The sequence below is a fragment of the Gekko japonicus genome, unplaced genomic scaffold (genome assembly GCF_001447785.1).
Source record: "Gekko japonicus isolate JY-2015 unplaced genomic scaffold, Gekko_japonicus_V1.1 scaffold363, whole genome shotgun sequence".
NCBI classification, from domain to species: Eukaryota; Metazoa; Chordata; class Lepidosauria; order Squamata; family Gekkonidae; genus Gekko; species Gekko japonicus.
In genome coordinates, this window is record NW_015177016.1 from 426,713 (window position 1) to 446,411 (window position 19,699).

The following is a 19,699-nucleotide window of genomic DNA, read 5'->3' on the forward strand; positions in this document are numbered from 1 at the left end:
AGACTGAAAAAAGCCAAGCCCTGCAAAGTCAAAACACTCACACACTTATTACACCTACTCTAATGTGTTAAAGTAGACATTTAAAACAATTTAGGTATCTTCCCATTAAGCTGAAGCTAGATTTTTTTCTGAAAAAAGAAACTACAGTATAAGCTCTAGCATGAAAAAAAACAGGGTGGGAAATGAACTGTATATGCACTTTTCACATTCACAAGTAAACCACTAGGTAAGAATGGCCTACTTCTAAAATAATATTCCTTTACATAAATGGGCACCATTTGGTGGTAGAATATTAAAATATGTTAGAAAGGCAAATGCAAAAGGGGAAAAAAACCTTATTTAACTAAAACACACCTCCTTGTTAATGCCAGCACTTCAGCTTGGAACAGGTTCAGGATAAACATTAGCAATTTTTTGTGAAACGTTCTGTTTTCATTTATGGCTCCTGAATCAAGTACTGAATGACATATATCACTGTGGTACAGGCAAGACCTAAGGGAGGGAAACAGGTTTAAATTATCATTGGATAGATCAGGATATCCCCCCCCCCCCCCGTGGTCATTAATACAAATTTGCTGCTTTGTGAGTTCTCAGGACAAACATCTGCTTTTTTTTTTTTGCTTCCATTCCTGGCTTGCACTTACTTCTGCCATTCTAGCTTAACAGTTGAGTCGTTGCATATGTGCTCTGGAAAACAGAGCTGGAATCCTCCAGTCAAACAGAACCAATACTTATTACATGAAGTTGCCAATAAGACAGAGACCTGCTACATACAGAACCACAAGGCCAGGCTGCTTCTTAATTGAACCAAAGTGGCCTTTGGTGCTTGGTGTAGTGGTTAAGAGCGTGGACTCTAATCTGGGAGAACCAGGCTTGATTCCCCACTCCTCCACATGAAGCTGCTAGTGTGACCTTGGGCCAGTCATAAGTTCTTTCAGAGCTGTTTTCTCGAGGGCCGTTCTCGAGAGAGCTCTCTCAGCCCCACCTACCTCACAGGATGTCTGTTGTGAGGAGGGGAAGGGAAAGGAGATTGTAAGCCACTCTGAGACGCCTTTGGGTAGTGAAGGGCGAGGTATAAACCCTATTTTTTCTTCTTACCTCACAAGCATCTCCACCAGATGCCATGTTCCCCTCATGCAATAAGGACACTGAAGAACTTCCAGATAGTATTTTAACATGGAAGGTGATTTCCAAGGAGGATCACGTTGAAGCAGAGTGTACATGAAGTGAAGAAACTGAACTGAAAGGGTAGGGTCTGCATTTCCCTATAGATGAACACAAACCAACAGAAGCTTGACACACTACTCCAAACTGAAATCTATTGCACCTACTGCTCTTCTAAATGGGTTAGAAGCATATACCATTTGAGCTGTTTTCCTTTTCGGCTTTCCCACACATACAAACAACCCCTCCATTACGTCCAAAAACCAAAACTGTATTTACTCAAAAGGAAGACAACCCTGAATGTAAGATGATCCCCACCTCTTTTCCTTTCCATCATACTTGGAAAATAGCTAGAGCTTCCTAAATGCAGCAAGAATAATTTATAATTATACATGCTGGGCAAAAGCTGGGCAGACTCATCGTGATAGGATGGAGGGCTCCAAATCTATTGCCAGATCCACCGTCTGTCCCTTTCATTCCACTTTTTTCCCATTACACCCAGCTTCACACCATATAAAGGCCCGTTTTCCCTCAAATGCCCCATAGAACAGAAAATGTTGTTAAAGCTGACACAGATGCTCCAAACAAGGAAAATGATTTGGAGAGACGAGAGGTGATTCTGTCTAGCCTGTTCTGTAGGCAGGGATCAGTTCTCAGTCTAAGCATGCCCACAACACTTATTCTTCATGACAGATCACAATCTGTATTTTGGATAGGAGCTTTCAGGTCTGAGAAGGGCTTCAACAATAAACCTTAAATTGTAATTTAAACCCGTTTCCCTCCCTTAGGTCTTACCTGTACCAGAGCATAAGGTTAAGGAGACAAACTCCTCTCTTGGCCCTTTGGTCTTTAGTGATAATGGCTGTGGTGTGATTACTCAGGGAAGGGGGGGGGAGCATTCCACCAACTGAAAGTATCACCTTTGTTCCCATGCTACTGAACATATTTTAGCCATCGTTGCATTCATCCCTGACCAGCCCAGCTTTCCTAACACGGACACATTATCATTCTTATAGCAACATCAGTGCGCACACAGTTTTATAAACCATCAAATAAAGCTGTTCCTTAATATATGTGTATCTTTGAACTAGGCAGACAAAAAGTGAGACTGAAAAAACAGTGGGAACAAGGGAAAGAAAACAGAAAATATGGTTAAAATGTAAGAACACAAGCAGCCCCATTTATCAATCTCTATATGTATTACATATTGCTATTTGCGCATTAAAGGCATTCCAGGTTTATTATCCCAGAAATCCTTCCCAAAAGCCTTGCCAAGTTTGTCAGTGTTACTTCCATACTAAAAATGAGGCTGAGAGCCAGTGATTTGGCTAAGGCCACCAAACAAGTTAGTGACCAACGTGAGACAGACTGATGCCCTCACAGTTCACGCCCTTATCCAATGCACTGCCCCCAGTTCCCATAAGCTTTGATTCTCACCTGCAATATATGTTCTAGAAGAGAGTGAAGAAATTTAACAGGAGGAATGCGATCTTTCCCACACAGAAATTCTGTGATTGCTATTGGAAATAAGTGGTTGTCTACTAATTCTTCAAGTACATTGTCATTTCCTCCAGAAGAACAAATATTTTTCTCCTAGGAAATGAAAGATTTCCATAGCATCATTACTAGAAGACTAACATACAAAAATAAAATGCAACAGAAATGTCTACTTGTGATCAAAACACATGTGTTGAAATTGTGAGCCTATCAATATGGTCAGAACATGCTGCTTGGGTCTCCGCTTGCAGACCAGGATTTGCTAGATTCCTACAACCTACTGCAACTCCTTACATTCCTTGACAACAGCTGCTAGGGAGGGACCTTCAAGAACAGCGGGAGATGCAAGACAGGGGGCTGCATTTGGAACTGACAAAAACTGCCGCTCTCTCTCGCACGAATGCAAGAGCAGAAGGGGAATTTTGAGTGTAATCTGCTTTCAGTGAAGTTACAATGGTAAGTGCAAAACATCTGCCTCCTAGTTTTGTCTGCTTGGAAGCACCTGTGCTCCTTTACCACTGATATACAGTAATCTCACCTGGGTTTTTTTGGCACTACCCTGGGCATTATAACAGCTCCCTCCCACAACCCAGTTCAGAGTCTTGACATGCACACACAGTGGTTTTATTTAAGAAGGCTTTTTTGTTAGAAAACTGGACAGTTGAAGGAGGGTTTTTTTTGCTTCTGTGTGATGATCTTCATTGGCAGTGGTTCTGAAGTTTTGTCTATTGTTTTATTATTGACTTTTGGTAATATTATCTATGCTATCTTGGGATCTTTGTGGAGGTGGGATATAAATGTTTCAATACATAAATTAATAAAGCTCTTGCCCTAAACAGCCACAGTAAGGAATATAACAAGAATGGTGTTCTTGACTGAATAAGACACCTTTAAAAAGTGCAGTTAAGTCCAGCAGAACGCGTAATTTTTATTTTAAATTTTCTTAAATGGACTCTCAATAGCCCCATGCAAGACTGTTTGGGTTGCCCCTAAAACAAAGATGCTTATAACTACGATAAATCATACATCATTACCAACACCAGTTCACAGCTATCCAACACTGTCACTAAATACGTTCCTAATTTTAAAACTGCCTCACTACTACCACAGCTGAGATTAGTAGTAAGAGGTGAATTACCATAAAAATCATATGAAATGTCATGCAACCCCTTTCAAAATTTCAAAAACTGACAGATAAACTTTGCATATAGTTAAGCCTGTTCCCTTTGATGCTGCACACCTGAAATGACCCAAAGGATTGCTATGCAGAACATTATGCATGGCAAATTATGTGGATATAGGTTCTCCTCTGTGAGCATAGCAACCTCCATGGATCACAGTCATTATCTAGTATGGAGTTACATGAGTAGACTCATATTTTACATGACAGGCAAGACTGCCAATGTATTTGTAGTGATATAAAGAACAATTTCTCATATGGCAGCCAGGACTGCTATGTCCAAGAGCTGAGCAACGAAAGAAAGCAGCCCCAGCTAAACACCTCCCTCAAATCAGAATGAATACTCAAGAGAGTCAATGTGTGAGATTCAAAGGCATTCTGAAAATAAACAAGCGCTTTTTAGGTGCTGCTTCCACTGCAGTCCCATGCATCCCCTGCAAGACCATTCTTGAAGGTCAGGGGACTCTGGCGCAACATCTCATGTAGAACAAGAGACTACAGTTGGAAGGCGAAACATGTTTGGAAGTGCATTTCATGCACATAAACTGACCTCATGGAATTGTGGCCAATGAACAGATTTGAAAGGGCTTATGTCAGTGACATCCAGAACAACTTTTCCTCTTTGTTGTAGTGACATAATATCTGTCCTCAACATATACAGAAGTCTGACACCAATAATAAATTGAGCATCCCTTTCACACAACCAGGCACCCAACTCTTACCTGTTCTCTACACTTATTCATTTGGTCTACTTGAGTATATTTGCTTAGCATAGCCTGTAAAGGAAAAGTAAAATAAGTGATTTAATACAAGCACATCTGGTTATTGACATTCTGATGATCATAATGATGCATGGCAGTACTACCAAAGAAACAGCTTCATCCTGTTTACCAGGAAGTCAGCCTACTGACGTGTATTGAGGATTAAGGCCATAGGTTCATGGCCAAGGACTTTCAGGCTTATTAAGGACGTGGTGAAAAAAATGGCTTTTGACAACCACAAGCTAATAAATCGAGGTCTACAAAATTAATTTCTTACAGCATTTTATCAGTAAACTTAATTTTTTCTGCAAGCAAGAGCTGGTCATGCTATTTGTTTTCTGCAGCTTCCTGTAGGCAGATAATACATTTTGCTCACTGGAATATTTATTCCCCCCTCCCAGGAAAATCAAAGTATACAGGCAACACGGTAAGTGCCTCAGTATGTACATGGGGTCAGCTGTATACGTTTTTGTTTCAACCATGCAACGTACCAGTTATGTTGGCTTTAGCATCAATAACCCTTTATAGATTTTGTGGCTAGTTGGATTTCAGTCAAAGAACCTCTATTCAGGCTATGTCCTCTCTATACACAGTATCAACAGAAAAGCAGAGTGAGCTAGAGCAAGCTATACAGAACACATGAAGTAAAATATATCATTAACTAGATTTGCCATATGCTTTTCCTCCCATACACAGCAGATGCTTCTGGCCCACCAAGTTCACAGGAATGTAAGAAGTAAAACTCAGACAAACTGGAATGGTGCCAAGTAGACTTACGGAATTCACCTCAAAAGAATTTAAGAGTATTGGTAATGGGACTCTGTTGCATATAACCTTTCTGAAGAGGTGCAGACTACCAGAAGTAAGGGCCCTCTGAAAGAGAAGCCAAATTATCTCTGTTGTCATTGGCTGACCCTCTCAAGTACTATCCTGTTCTGAAAGCTTGCACTTGGGTTCATTCACAGTACATATCAATTGTTTTTGTGACCATTCTCTTTGTGACAGCAAGCATAAGACATTCTTGAGTCTGAGATATATATATATGTATGTATATGTGTGTATGTTTGCTTTTATGTTTGCCACCTCGAGGACCCTAATTAGATGTAAAGGCGGCATAAAAATATTTTAAATAAATAGATTAAATAAGTATAAAGTAGTTAAGATTTAGAACTCTTTAAGACAGGTTTATCTTGCAACTCTCTGGAAAGACCTTTCCCTCATTTCTACAGACAAACATGGGATTTTGTAGATCTTCTCCCCTTTACCTTTTGCAAATATATATGCTTTATAAGTGCATGTCTCATTTTGCCAATGTGTACGCCAATCATCATCTCTCTTGCTTCTTCTTCAGCTTTCAGAGAGTTCTCTGGGCATTTTTCTGTATAACTTTTTATTTCACTCTGGGTAAAGTATACGATACACAGTTAAAACTCCACAAAACTGACCCAGTGCTTTAAACACAAAGTCACTGGAATTAAAACTGAAATAAAAGTTCCCAGGATTAAAGAGTTTGGGTTTAGGTATTACAGTTCTATTATTACAGCAACTGACAATCAGTGCAGATATATTTAAGATATAAATTTAAACGATATAGCCCAAGCTATAGGTTATCATGCAAGGGCCTAGGTGAAGCTAACAATATGTAATCATGCACACTGGAAGTGGAAGCCCCAAACTGTGAATACAGACAAATATTTCAACATGCATCATAGGACAGACCCCCCAAATAGCCCTAATGACTATTTTAGAGGTTTTAAAGACCAGATAGAGTTCAAACATTAAACCTATAGACATTCTCCCTTGCTGTAGCTGGATTCAATTTAAGTCAGCCACAAATTAATTAAAAAATTATATGCTGCCTCTTCAGAGACCTGCTCAAGGCAGCTCACAAAATAAAATATAAAATCATAAAAATTAAAACCATTAAAAACCCAATCATAAATCATCTAGCATCCTAAAAGATCCTTGTAACAGTCCTCAGGCTAGAAGCAGATTTAAAAAACAATTAAGATCATCAACACCAGATCAACAGAAAAGGGCAACTCGAATGATAAAAGGATTGGAACACTTTCCCTATGAGGAAAGGTTAAAGCGCTTAGGGCTCTTTAGCTTGGAGAAAAGACGACTGAGGGGTGACATGATCGAGATTTATAAGATTATGCATGGGAAAGAGCAGGTAGAGAAAGAGGTACTTTTCTCCCTTTCTCACAATACAAGAACTCGTGGGCACTCCATGAAACTGCAGAGCGGTCGGGTTAGAACGGATAAAAGGAAGTACTTCTTCACCCAAAGAGTGATTAACACATGGAATTCACTGCCACAGGAAGTGGTCGCGGCTACAAGCATGGACGGCTTCAAAAGGGAATTAGATAAGCATATGGAGCAGAGGTCCATCAGTGGCTATTAGCCACAAGGTATAGATAGTGACTCTGGGGCAAGGGGGGGTGCTTGGGGGGGGGTCAACAGTGGGGAGGGCTTCTAATGTCCTGGCCCCACTGGTGGACCTCCTGATGGCACTGGTATTTCTGGCCACTGTGTGACACAGAGTGTTGGACTGGATGGGCCTTTGGCCTGATCCAACATTGGCGTCTCTTATGTTCTTAACACCATAGTTAAAACATCTCAGTTAAAAGAAAAGGTTTGGCCTGGCATCTAAAAGACAATAGTGTAGGTGGCAAGGTGACCAAGGGGGAAAAGCATTCCACAGGAGAGGTGCCACCAGTGAAAAAGCACTGGTCGCTACCCACCTTACCCCTGCAGGCAGAGCCACAGAGCAGGTATTGCAAAGATTATCTTAAGTGGCAGGTTTATTAGTACAGTCCTTCAAGTGCCCTGGGTCCAAGCCTAAGGCCTTAAAGGTATGAACCCACATATTAAACAGCATCTGGAAAGAAATAAGCAGTGAGTGCAGACCTTTCAGCACAGGGCTAACACATTTCCTGTATCCAGCTTGGCTGCTGCATCTTGAACCAGCTGAAGTTTCTGGAAAGTTTACAAAGGAAGCCCCACATAGACTGCATTACAGTAATCTGACCTGGATGTGATAAGAGCATGGATCACTGTGGCCAGCTCATACTTTTGGAGCAACAGCCATAGCTTGCCTCTTAACTGAAGCACCTTTTTATTAGCTAAGAGGCATGCAGGAGCCCTGAACCTCCAACTGTGGCCAGCATCCAGTGTGGTGTAGTGGTTGCTGATTGTTGTGAAGATAAGACGGAGGAGAGGAGAATGATGTAAGCTGCACTGGGTCTCTGTTGGGGGAAAAAGGTGGGATATAAATGAAGTAAATAAATGAACCTGAAGTAAATAAATGAGGAGGAATGCAATCCCCTCCAGTGCAGGCAGACGTCTCAAGCAGCTTTTCTACAGTCTTGTCTAGACTAAACTTCAGTTTAATGGTCCTCATACATCCCATTACCTTTTCTAGGAACCCACAGACCCACTTGACTCAGTTAAGGAGAAACAGAACTGGGTGACATCTGCATGTGGGTGGCACTTTACTCCAAAAGCCCTGATAACTTCTCCTCGTAGTTAAGCCTGGAGGACCCCACAGGACCCTGCAGCATAAATATCATAGAGCTGAGCAGCAGTCCTCTACCACTACCTTCTGGCATTGGCCAGTCTGCTCTGGTTAGACCTCACCTAGAGTACTGTGTTCCGTTTTGGGCAACACAATTTAAGAAGGATATAGACAAGCTGGAACGTGTCCAGAGGAGGACAATGAAGATGGTGAGGGGTCAGGAGACCAAATCCTATGAGGAAAGGTTGAAGGAACTGGGTATGTTTAGCCTGGAGAGGAGATGGCTGAGAGGTGATATGATAACCATCTTCAAGTACTTGAAGGTTTGTCATATAGAGGATGGTGCAGAGTTGTTTTATGTTGCCCCAGAAGGCTGGACCAGAACCAATGGGTTGAAATTAAATCAGAAGAGTTTTTGGCTAAACATTCCTGACAGTTACAGCAGTTCCTCAGTGGAACAGAATTCCTTGAGAGGTGGTGGACTCCCCATCTTTGAAGGTTTTTAAACAGAAGCTAGATGGCCATCTGACAGAAATGTTGATTCTGTGAACTTAGGCAGATTATAAGAGGGAGGGCAGGAAGGGTTGCATCAATGCTTAATTCTTGTGGCCCTTTCTTACACGCCCAGGGAAATGCTGATGGCCACTTTGGGGTCAGGAAGCAATTTTTCTCCAAACCAGTTTGGCCAGGGATCCTGGAGGGTTTTTTTTTTTTGCCATCTTCTGGGCATGGTGGTAGGGAGGTATTAGTGAATTTCCTGCATTGTGCAGGGGGTTGGGCTAGATGTCCCTAGATGTCCCTTCCAACGATGATTCTATGATACTAAGAGTGGAGCCACAGAAGCACAGTGCCCCCTATTTCCAACTCAGCAAGCATCTCCAGAATGACACCATGATCAATGAGGAGTCAAGGAGAACCAATAGAAATGCATTTCCCCGTCCCTCTGGATCTTCTAGTGAAGACTGGAAAGACTGATGCTTCAAACCATGTTAGGTAAGAACCTTAATATTTTAGCTATACTTACTTCTAAGAGATAAGTCCCTAGGTAGGAAACTGGATAGCATGGAGCTTCAGAGAGCTCTGTCTCTTGTTTTAATGCCATATTATTAGTTAATACATGGGTAATAGCCTTTGGTGCACTTAGTGGAGTATAGATTGTGGCTTTTCCTGCCTCTAGAACCCTGAGGAGAAAAAAGAGACACAAAAATATTGATTTAAAATAAAGTTTATAAAACTAGATACCATGTGAAAAGGATGAGATCGACTCCATTCTTTAGCCTTCCTCTCCAGAGTTCCAGGAAAAAACAAACAGGTAACTTAGGTAAGAATACAGGGTTTTTTTTACTGTTTAAAAACCAAAAAAACCTTAAACACATCCATAATTATAAATCTTAACAGTGTTAATGTTTTCTCCCCCCAACATGCCCCAGTTGCTAGTATTGTTCTAAATGAAGAAGAAGAGATTGGATTTATACCCCGCCCTTCACTCGGAGTCTCAGAGCAGCTTACAAACTCCTTTCCCTTCCCCTCCCCACAACAGACACCCTGTGAGGTAGGTGGCTGAGAGAGGTGTCCTTGAGAACAGCTCTGAAAGAACTTATGACTGACCCAAGGTCACACCAACAGCTGCATGTAGAGGAGTGGCGAATCAAACCCGATTCTCCCAGATCAGAGTCTGCGCATTTAACCACTACACCAAACTGGTTCTCCTACCCTCAGTCTGAAGACTTCTGCAGCTGTTAACAGTCCTCAATGCATGCCAAACAAATTAACAGACAACAAGGCTTACAGAACCCTGTAAAACAAACCATACAGATAAACATAAACTGTTAGAACAGTGAAAGGATAATGAACATGGAGACTGGCAGTCAGTCACCCTTTAGGAAATGTAATAGGCTGAAGAGAGACCTTACAAATATGGTGGGTCCAGAGTGTCCTCCTCACCCTTGAGAAGAAGGAACCATCACGGTAAGTCCAATGTTCCATTCTCTCTTGAGGGGAGGAGAACACTCTGATACACTTGGGATGTTACAAAGCTCATCTGATCAAGGGAGGGAAAAGTGACTGCCAGGCATAGAGATAACAGTAGGACTAGACCACTTGCTGTAGGACTCTCCGCCCAAATGCTGCAGCAGCCGCGGTGATAGAGTCTGTCTTGTAATGCCTGATGGACACAGACACCGGGGCCCACATAGCAGCCTTGCAGATGTCGGCAATGGATGCATTTGTGTCAAACACTGCTGACATAGAAGCACTTCTTGTTTAATGAGCTGTGATCCCCTCAGGGACTGCTAACTGTTGAAAGTACGTTACTCAGAGCAGCTACCTAGCAATGGAGAGTGTCTGTTCTTAAACCCTAAGAGACTCCATCCTTCCTGCAGAAGATCCAGGGTGTCTGGTTGCAGGTGTTTCCTCTTGTACCATCTGACAAAAGTCTTCCAAGAACTGTTGTAAAGTCTAGAAGTGGAGCTTCTCCGGGCCACCATTATGGTCTCAATGACCTGATCAGAGAATTCCTGTGTGATCAGCGCTTACTGCTTAATCTCCCTCCTGTCAGACAAAGTCCAGCTGGGTCTGGACGACAGATGGGACCCTGGTTTAGCATACTGGGTGACAGTGGAAGTTCCCAATGGAGGTCAAACTGATGATTTCAGCAGGCTGGAAAGCCAAGGTCTCCTGGACCAGAATGGGGCCAGGCAAATCAAATCTGCCTTCTCCTGTTTCACTTTGTTCAAAACCGTCTCTTGTTTCGTTTTGTTCAGAATCAAAGGTGTGTGTGTGTGGGGGAGGCATAAAGAAGGTCCGATGGCCAAGGGGACATCAGAGCATCCACTTGTTCTGCTTGTTGACACTAGTGTCTCGAGAAGAATCTGGGTGTCTTGGCATTGGTCAAAGAGGCAAAAAGATCTACACACAGTAGGCTGAAATGTAGAACCAGGGACTGGAATGTTTCCTGGTTGAGAGACCACTCCCCTTGGTCCAGCCTAGTGCTTGAACAATCTGCTTGAACATCTGCTATGCCGCTGATGTGTTCTGCTCTGAGAGAGGCCAGATATTGTTCTGCCCAGGACATGAGGATAGTTGACTCCTGCTGTAGCTTCCTGGCTTTGGTCCCTCCCTTGCAGTTCATGTGCGCCTTGGCCATGGTGCTTTCTGTCTGTATACATATGTTCAATTGAGACAGATGGTCTTGGAAGTGAAGAACCAGGTCCCCTGCACATGGCCCAGTGTGCAATGGGCTCCTCAACCCACCAGGCTGGTCTCTGTTGTGATCTGTACATCTGTGGTCACTTGAGAGGGTTTGCCTACAAGCGTTTCTTGGTTGTCCACTGAAGGAGGAACTTCCTGAGATGCTGACTGATGCTGACTCTGATGTGTTTTCGGAGGATTATGAGCCTTTGATACGGCAAGAGCGTTCACTCCAGTACTCGAGAGTGTGTCGGGCCCAAGGGACTGTCTCAATAGCTGCAATAATGTAGCCTAGCAAATGTGCTAGTATCATTCTCCATTGATTTCCCAGAGCAAACCCGTTTCATGGTCTGAACAATCTTCTCTGCTCTGTCTGGTTGAAGAAATATTTTTTTCAGGATTAAATTTATCATTGACCCCAAGTGAGTGATGACTTGGGACAGGTGTTAGTTGGCTCTTCTGGAGTCTGAGTAGGAAGCCGTGACTGGAGAGGCACTGGATAGTTTCCTGAATATCCCTGAGTGCCTGCTTCTGTGAAGGTGACCTTATAAGGAGGTCGTCAAGGCAGGGATGGATATTAGACTGAAGGTAAATATCAGATACTGACTGTCCCAGGGAGTTATGGGCACATGAAGATATGCCTCGGTCAAACTGATGGAGGCCATGAAGTCCTCCGGCTGCAGGGCTTCCACAATGGTCTTCAAGGTCTCCATTTTGAGCTTCCTGTACCTCACAAAGCTGTTCAGGAATTTGAGGTCGAGGATAGCCCTCTAGTCCGCCTTTTTTTGGGGAACTATGGGGAAAAAAATAGAATGCCTAAGAATCTTTGTGATGATGGCAGTTTCAATGGTGGCGATCTCCAGCAGATGTCTGATGACATCCTGTGTGCACGGTCTTTTGATGGGGCAGTGAGGGACTGGTGAGCTCAGGAATCCGTTGTGAGGTGGGGTGACTAATTCTATTGAATAGCCATGGGTTATGGTTTCTTTTACCCATTTGTCGGTGGCTGATAAATTCCAGGATTGATGGCATTTTTGAAGCTCCCCCCCCCCCACCAGCATGCCATCACTTTTATTGTTGCTGCTGTTTTCTTCCCTTACTGGAGGCTGGTGCTTGGGCAGAACTGTAGTATTGACTTGTAGCTCTGAAGTTAGGCTTGGATTTGGTCCACAACTGCAGTTTGGAATCTGATCTAAATTGTGGAAGCGTTCTGTAGGAATGACTGTGAGCCGTATTTTTTCTGCTGTTTGTCCTCCCTTTTAAAGGCGAAGGGCATGACCTTTTTGTCCTTGGACTCAGTTAAGATGGCTATCCCCAACTATCTTGCCACCCAGGAAAGGCAAAAATGCCACAGAAGACTTAGAAAGGGAGTCCACATTCCAGGACCTGAGCCACAGATGTCTTCTGGCTACCACTGTGGAAGCCACGGCCCTTGCTGAGAACTTGATCGTGTCCAGGTTAGCATCAGACATGAAGGCTGCTGCCCTCTCCAAATTGTGTATGTACCTTGACAGGTGCTGATTTAAATCTGGGTATTCTTGGGACAATTTACGAAGCCACATATATGAGGCTCCTGCCATCAGTGAAGTGGCAGCAGAAGCTTTAATGGAGAAGGCAATGGCCTCATGGGCTCTGCAGAGAGCAGAGTCACTTTTTCGATCATTTATTTATTTATTTAATTTCATTTATACCCTGCCCTCCCCGCACGCGGGCTCAGGGCGGCTTACAATATATAGGTGCAATACAACACCATAGTTCACAATCAAGGCACATAGTGCAATAAAAATGCGATTAAAACATTTTAAAACAGTTAAAGACAGTGGGCAACGCCCAAGGATCCCGCGTGACTAGCACACACTCCCTATTGCACATACCCTTGAGTCAAAAAGGGAGGATGCTATGGCCCCGATGTTCAATGGCCAATCAGCCTCATCCAGCGGTGCTGTTTTGCAGGCCTGTTGGTGATGGTAGTGGCGGCGGCGGCGGCTCCTATTCGAAAGCCTGGCGGAAGAGCTCCGTCTTACAGGCCCTGCGGAACTATAACAGGTCCCGCAGGGCCCTGATCTCCTCCGGGAGCTTGTTCCACCAGATAGGAGCTGCCACCGAAAAGGACCTGGCCCTTGTGGCAGCAAGCCTGGCCTCTTTGGGGTCTGGGGTCACAAGACGATGTTGGGACCCCGACCGAAGTGCTCTTTGGGGCCTATGTGGGGAAAGGCGGTCCCTCAGGTATGCCGGACCCTGGCCATGTAAGGCTTTAAAGGTAAGCACCAGCACTTTGAAGCAAATCCGGAATGCTATAGGCAGCCAGTGCAGCACTTTCAGCACAGGCTGGATGTGGTCCCACTTCGAGACATCAGCAACCAGCCTGGCCGCCGCATTCTGATCATTGGGATCTTTAAGAGTTCCCTCTCCCTTTTTTTGGAAGAGCCACCCCTGATGCTAAGGGAGGAAAAGAGTACATTTTTTTAGCCTGTCCAGAATGTAAACAGTTATTGGTAGGATCTGACCATTCCTCTTATCTCAGTTTTTAAAAAGGAAGAGAAAAGTTGAACCCAGCTCTCTAACCCTAGAGAAAACCTCATGTGACCCTTTATTATCGTCATCATCATCATCCTGTTCTTCCTTGGGGATTTCTACCTTGGGGGCAGAATGCCTGTAGGATTTTTAATGCTTTCTGTAAGAGAGCGGGAAGCTCCTTGTGAGAAAAAAGGCAGTGAGCTGGCTTGCTCTGTTGAGGGATTTCATCTTCAGACAACTGGCCTTCATCTTTATCCAGATCTGCATCAGAATCCTCAGAGCCTAAGGGGGAATCCCTACCTTCAGATCTGTAGCCTGAGAAATTTGAATAATTGCTCCTTATGTGGAAGGTGTTTTTATAGGCATCCTTTGATGGACGAGAGAAGCTCTGGTGTTTCTCTGTGTCTAGAGGCCTTGAAGTAGCTAATATTTTTGAAGGTGTTTGACTGGAGAGGGAGGGGTAAGGAGGGTAACAGGGAGGGGTAAGGAGGGTAACATCATCTTTTCTGGGAGGGTAAAAAAGCCCTTTTTCATCCTCTAACGAATTGAAGACAAATTGTTCTAGCCAGTCCTGGAAGCCTGGTCAGACACCAAATTGCTCTCCCATCTCCTGGCTTCCCCCTGGTGAGGAGCTATTGTCTCCTTTTGACTCACTGTTTTGATGGCAACAGAAGGCTGCACTGAGCAGGCTTTATGGGCCGCTACCAACTGTCCCAGCTGATCAGTAGAGGACGCAGTTTTGGCATCAAAATCAAGCCTGCTTCTTCATGATTCAAGCCAGGCAATTCCAAGCCTATGGCTCTCTCCAGGAGTTCTGCTGCAGCAGGATGGCTGGGCAAGTGGGCTTTCTTGTTGTTGTTGTTCAGTCGCACAGTCGAATCCGACTCTTTGGGGATCACCTCCCCCAGCTCTCCCTTGGACGAGGTCCCATAGTTGCAGATCTCAGCTGCAGACATCATTGTGACTGAAGTAGTGGACAAAAGGCAAACAGCTGGGGGGAAGACAAGGCTAGAACAACGAAGTTTGTTTGTTTTTTAAACAAAGGGAGAGGCACACAGAAAGGCACACATGTGGAAAGAGAAAAACAAAGTGCAACCAAAGGAGCTTCTTAAAGGAAAATCTCAGGAGCTCTCTAAATCCACTTATCTCTCAGGGGGAGACATGAAAAAGACTGAGGGTGGGTTCCTCCTGCCCCTGGAGGTGGAAAGTGCAATCAATTTTTTCATTTTTTTCTTCTAACAAGTCTTTTTTTCCCATAAGGAGATACAAAGCAAAACAAACTAAACAAAAGTAACATGCACTGTGTCAAATTATTTAAAAAACTTTTACAAAAATCAAACCTAGTCAGTCTCACCTGCATCTTTACCTCAGTTGGTTCCAAAGGTATAAAGGCCAGGTCACATTATCTACCCATGTGATCCAAGACACAACAGCACACACCGCTACCTCCCCTTCTGCAGCTGTGGCTAACTGGGCAGAAGGGACGGGTTGCTACCTTCTCTTCCCCAAGCAGAATCACAGGAAGGGAAGGAGGCACAGTATCAGATCTTGTCAGATCTTGGAAGCTAAGAAGGGTTGGTACTTGAAGGGGAGACCTTCAAGGAAGACCCTGCAGAAGAAGGCTAAGGCAAAATACCTTTGCATCTCACTTGTCTTGAAAGCCTATTCCTGAGATAGCTGTAATTTGGCTGCAACTTGGTGGCACTTTACACACACATGCAGAATCACAAAACACTCTTGTGAGAAAACCAGGTTATGGACAAGGGGTAGCCAACCTGACTGGAGTTTTCTAGCAGGTCTCTTATTAAACACTTGAGACTTTCAAAGATTTTTTTCAATTTGAAAATCAAGAATCACTATTTATAGGCCACAAACTATATTCTTCAAAACAAAAATTGCAAGTAATTGCACTGCCCTATTAGAAAAAAAACCCTGAAAAGCAGTGGTAGCACAATACCTTTTACTAGAACCAACTAAAATGTCACAAAGTAGTCAGTAACTGGTTCTAATAAAAGGTAGCGAACTACCCCTGCTTTTGGATTCAAGCAGTTACTTTGCTAAACTAGATGCATCTGAAATGTACCTAGATGAACCAAGAAAGGACTCTGAACAGGATGCACTATCTAGTAAGGCAAAACAGATGTATTCTAGCATAATATATATAGCCATTGTTCCATCCTGAGCACTCCACTACCATTCTTAGGGTCCTAAAGCTAAGAAGACAGAGGGAAAAAAGTATCTCTCAAAGTCAGAGATTACTAAAAGACAAAATAGTAAAATAACGACTACGAATGCAGTCCTGAGAAGAATTAAGGTAAAGGTTCCCTTGCTTGAAAGCCAGTCGAATCCGACTCTAGGGTTGCGGTGCTCATCTCCGTTTCAAAGCCGAAGAGCCAGCACTGTCTGAAGACGTTTCTGTGGTCATGTGGCTGGCATGACTAAACACCAAGGCGCACGGAACGCTGTTAATTACTTCCTTCTAAAACAATTGACTTCAATGGGCTTAGAATGGTATAATTCTGTTTAGAATTGTTTTGCAGATTTAGTAATGAAAATGCTATGTCAAAACTTGGAGTCCCTGAGATTACAAAAGTAAAATACATTGTACATTTCTAGTCACAACACGAAGAAATAGACAAGATGCAGACTGAGAAGACACACAAATACTATTATCACAAGAAGTTTCCTTTAACATGTGTATCTCAAGCTTTCTGAAGATGGTATACAGAGATCTTCTATTTTACCCTCACAACCATTCTGTGATGTAGAGATTATAACTTGCCCACGGCCACCAACTGAGCTTCTAACATATTAGATCAGGGTCAGCAATCTTTTGTAATTAAAGCACTGAAGTATAATAAAATTTAGAGCAACAATGCAAAACAGAGCCAGCATAAGAAATCCTATTTGTTTAAATGAACATATACAGTATAACATTACTAATAATTATCTAGGCTTCTGCCCCCAATTCCATCTCCCCTTCCTAGCACACATAGGGCTTACAGATCCCTCAATTTATGGGACCTATGCAGGTGGCTGCCATTTTAGGAACAGGGAAATTCCACACCAGAAATGGCTTCCATCACAGGCTTTAGTGTTTGCTGCCCAGAGCTCCTGCAACAGTGTGAGATTGCTCTCTGCTTTGGAGCCACCATGTACTAGCTTGAAGCGTAGAGTGTATCTGCTGGATAGGCAAGTACCCATGTGAGCTCACAAAGCCATAGACCCTAGTTCAAGTACAAATCTTTTCATTGTCCCAAAGTGATATCATTTTGAAAAAGTGTTATATTTTGTTCCCGTTATTAAAAATATATTCAAGAAACTGCAGATACAGAACTGCAGACAGAAGAACATGGGATCATGTTTCCACGAAGATAATCTTTCTGAAGGAAAAAACTATATGTATCATCAGCTACAAAATGCATCTGTTATTTTGCTGCAAAGCCAAGAACACACTGAACACGTCTTCTCTACCTGCAGAAAATAAATAAATAAATATGCATTTCACTGCTAAGAATGTAGTTTTTCCTTCAGAAAGACTGTCTCCATGGAGAGAAAGCATCATGTTTGAAGCAGCCCAAAAGCACTGTCAATTGCTCTTGACTGAGCTAACCAAGACATAGTGCAAAGATGTTTTCACCTAAATCAAAACTGATCAATCATTCACGACCTCTCATCCTACCTTGTAAAGGAATCCCTTTCTTTATCACCTTTCACAATGAGGACAACTTTCCATCTGTGGAAGGCCCCTGCAGCACCAGAGCGTGTCAGCTCTTTGCGCCATCTTTTAGGTGCAGATTGCAGTTGAGGTGAATAATGGGAGTCTTTTTCGATTTTATATCCCCATTCGTAAGTTGTTTCATCAAGCCATCTGCCACTTTCAGCACTATTAATTATGTAGTCCTTGGTTAGTACCCACTTTCCTGGAAAGCAAATGAACTGTCAGCCACAAAAGAATTTTGGTGTAGACAAATGACAATCAAATGAAGATCAAATATCAAAAATAACATTCTCTGTTAATGCAAAAATAAAATTAAAAGAGTACAAATGTTAGTTTATTTCCTTACTACTACAACTTAAGCTTTTCTAGAATATTAAGATGTTGTGACTGCACATCTTTAAAAAGTAGTTGTGTTATTTTCTTGTAACAGACTCCTTCAGCTTAAAAAAAGATGTATATGCATTTAATACAATATTTTAATTAGTCTTATTTTAAATGTTTGTATACTAGCACAAATCTTTGTTAAGTACCAGCAATTTTCTTAGTAAGAGACACACAGTGGGCATTGTGCTCATTCCCCTTGAATGGGTTTTCTTCCCCAGAAAAAATACACACCAGAATGCAAATACCAACAGCAAGAAGATGATATCCCTGTCTGTTCATGTTCAGGGATCATTCCTACAAAAGCCAGATATATTTTTTATTCTGCCATAGCATGGAGAAATATATCTGCAATAGGTTGTGTCAGCACCTGCCCTCAGACAAAAGTGTAGCAGGTAACACTCATGTATGCAATGTGTAGCAGATACCCTCCCTTCTCTTTCAAAACATGAGCCATAAAAATCCCAGATCTGTCAGCTAACAAAGTATGCAAAGTTTAATTATAACACAAAGAATCTCTCAATTCTTGGGTTCTCTATAAGCTTAGCTGATAAGTAAGTTCTATAGCATCAGTCTCCCTGCCCCAACAAAGGCTGCACACTACTCATTTGGGGGGGCTTCCAGATGATTTTGATAGTCATCTTATTTTTCCCTCCTTCAAACCTCATTTTCCAATTCTTTTAGGGTTCAAAATTATAATAGTGGTACCGTGCTGCTTTATACAAATGAGAACTACAGCATGTTTCATACTGAAGCATCTGAAAGTCTGTGATCCTAATCAATTTCACAGCACAGCAGAGCAGATTGTGCCATTGCAAGGCAACATTTTACCAGATGGTACTTCTATAGGTGCTAGCTTTGGATGCCAACAATCATCTGATGGAAAGGAAGAAAAAAGGTACTCAACTCACAACCTCTTTGTTTAAGCGCTATTACCCTTATTCTCATTTCTCAAGGAAAAAAATCCAAAAACACAAAAGACTGCTATCAATTGTTTTATTTCATAGAATCACAGTGAAAGAAAAGTGTAAAAATTATTGTTATCGGACAAATATTCAGTAGAGATTACAATTTAATTTTACCCCCCAATAAACATAACTTTTCACAAGTGTCTTTCAACTGTTGAATGTCTGATGGAAGCCTCTGTACATTTATCAGGACACAAGAAACATTTTCTTAATGCTGACGCATGGAAAATGATTACAGGGAGCAATATTTAAGGTAATATGTGGATGTGTTTATTAAGGCCACTTCAGAATTATCTTTTAGATGATTTGTAAAAACTCCCATCCCACCCTGTTGGGTTTTTTTTTGGGGGGGGGGCTGATGTGATAGTGCTATTTAGGATCTCTACTGCCAACTCTCTTAGCTTTGAAGGTTCTGTACGGCTGAGAATTGGTTATAAAAATATTACTCATTTAAAAGATTCTTAAAATATGCCATACATTAAAACTTTAAGGAAGTAATCATTAGTTTTCTTATGCATTTCTGTTCTGCGTAAAATAAATTACTTGGGAGTAAAAAAGTAATGAAAATCCATTTCTGTTTTCTGAACGAAGTCCAGCATAACAGAAGCCAAATTCAGACAAAACACTAAAGCAGGTTGAAGGGTTATGTACTCTGTCCCTTCCTTCTTCCTTTTCTAAGTATGAATTCCCATCTCCTTCTTGTATGAGCACTTACAAACCAACTTCTGATTCTCATTTGAAAAGATTACCATGGTTAGTACCATTACAGTCATGATACGGCAACGCAGCTAGGGAGTTAAT

At 42.4% G+C, this 19,699-nt stretch overlaps 1 protein-coding gene across 1 annotated transcript in view; it reads right to left on the bottom strand.

Moving 5' to 3' along the window:
- SLF1 (SMC5-SMC6 complex localization factor 1) overlaps positions 1–19,699 on the bottom strand; it is a 43,886-nt gene that overhangs the window by 21,590 nt on the left and 2,597 nt on the right. Inside the window, exons 4-10 of the mRNA XM_015427720.1 lie at positions 17,511–17,751; positions 9,147–9,303; positions 5,868–6,002; positions 4,564–4,617; positions 2,602–2,757; positions 1,099–1,265; positions 355–492 (exon numbers count right to left, since the gene is read on the bottom strand). Coding sequence (XP_015283206.1) covers positions 355–492; positions 1,099–1,265; positions 2,602–2,757; positions 4,564–4,617; positions 5,868–6,002; positions 9,147–9,303; positions 17,511–17,751 — 1,048 coding nt within the window. The remainder of the gene's footprint in view (positions 1–354; positions 493–1,098; positions 1,266–2,601; positions 2,758–4,563; positions 4,618–5,867; positions 6,003–9,146; positions 9,304–17,510; positions 17,752–19,699) is intronic.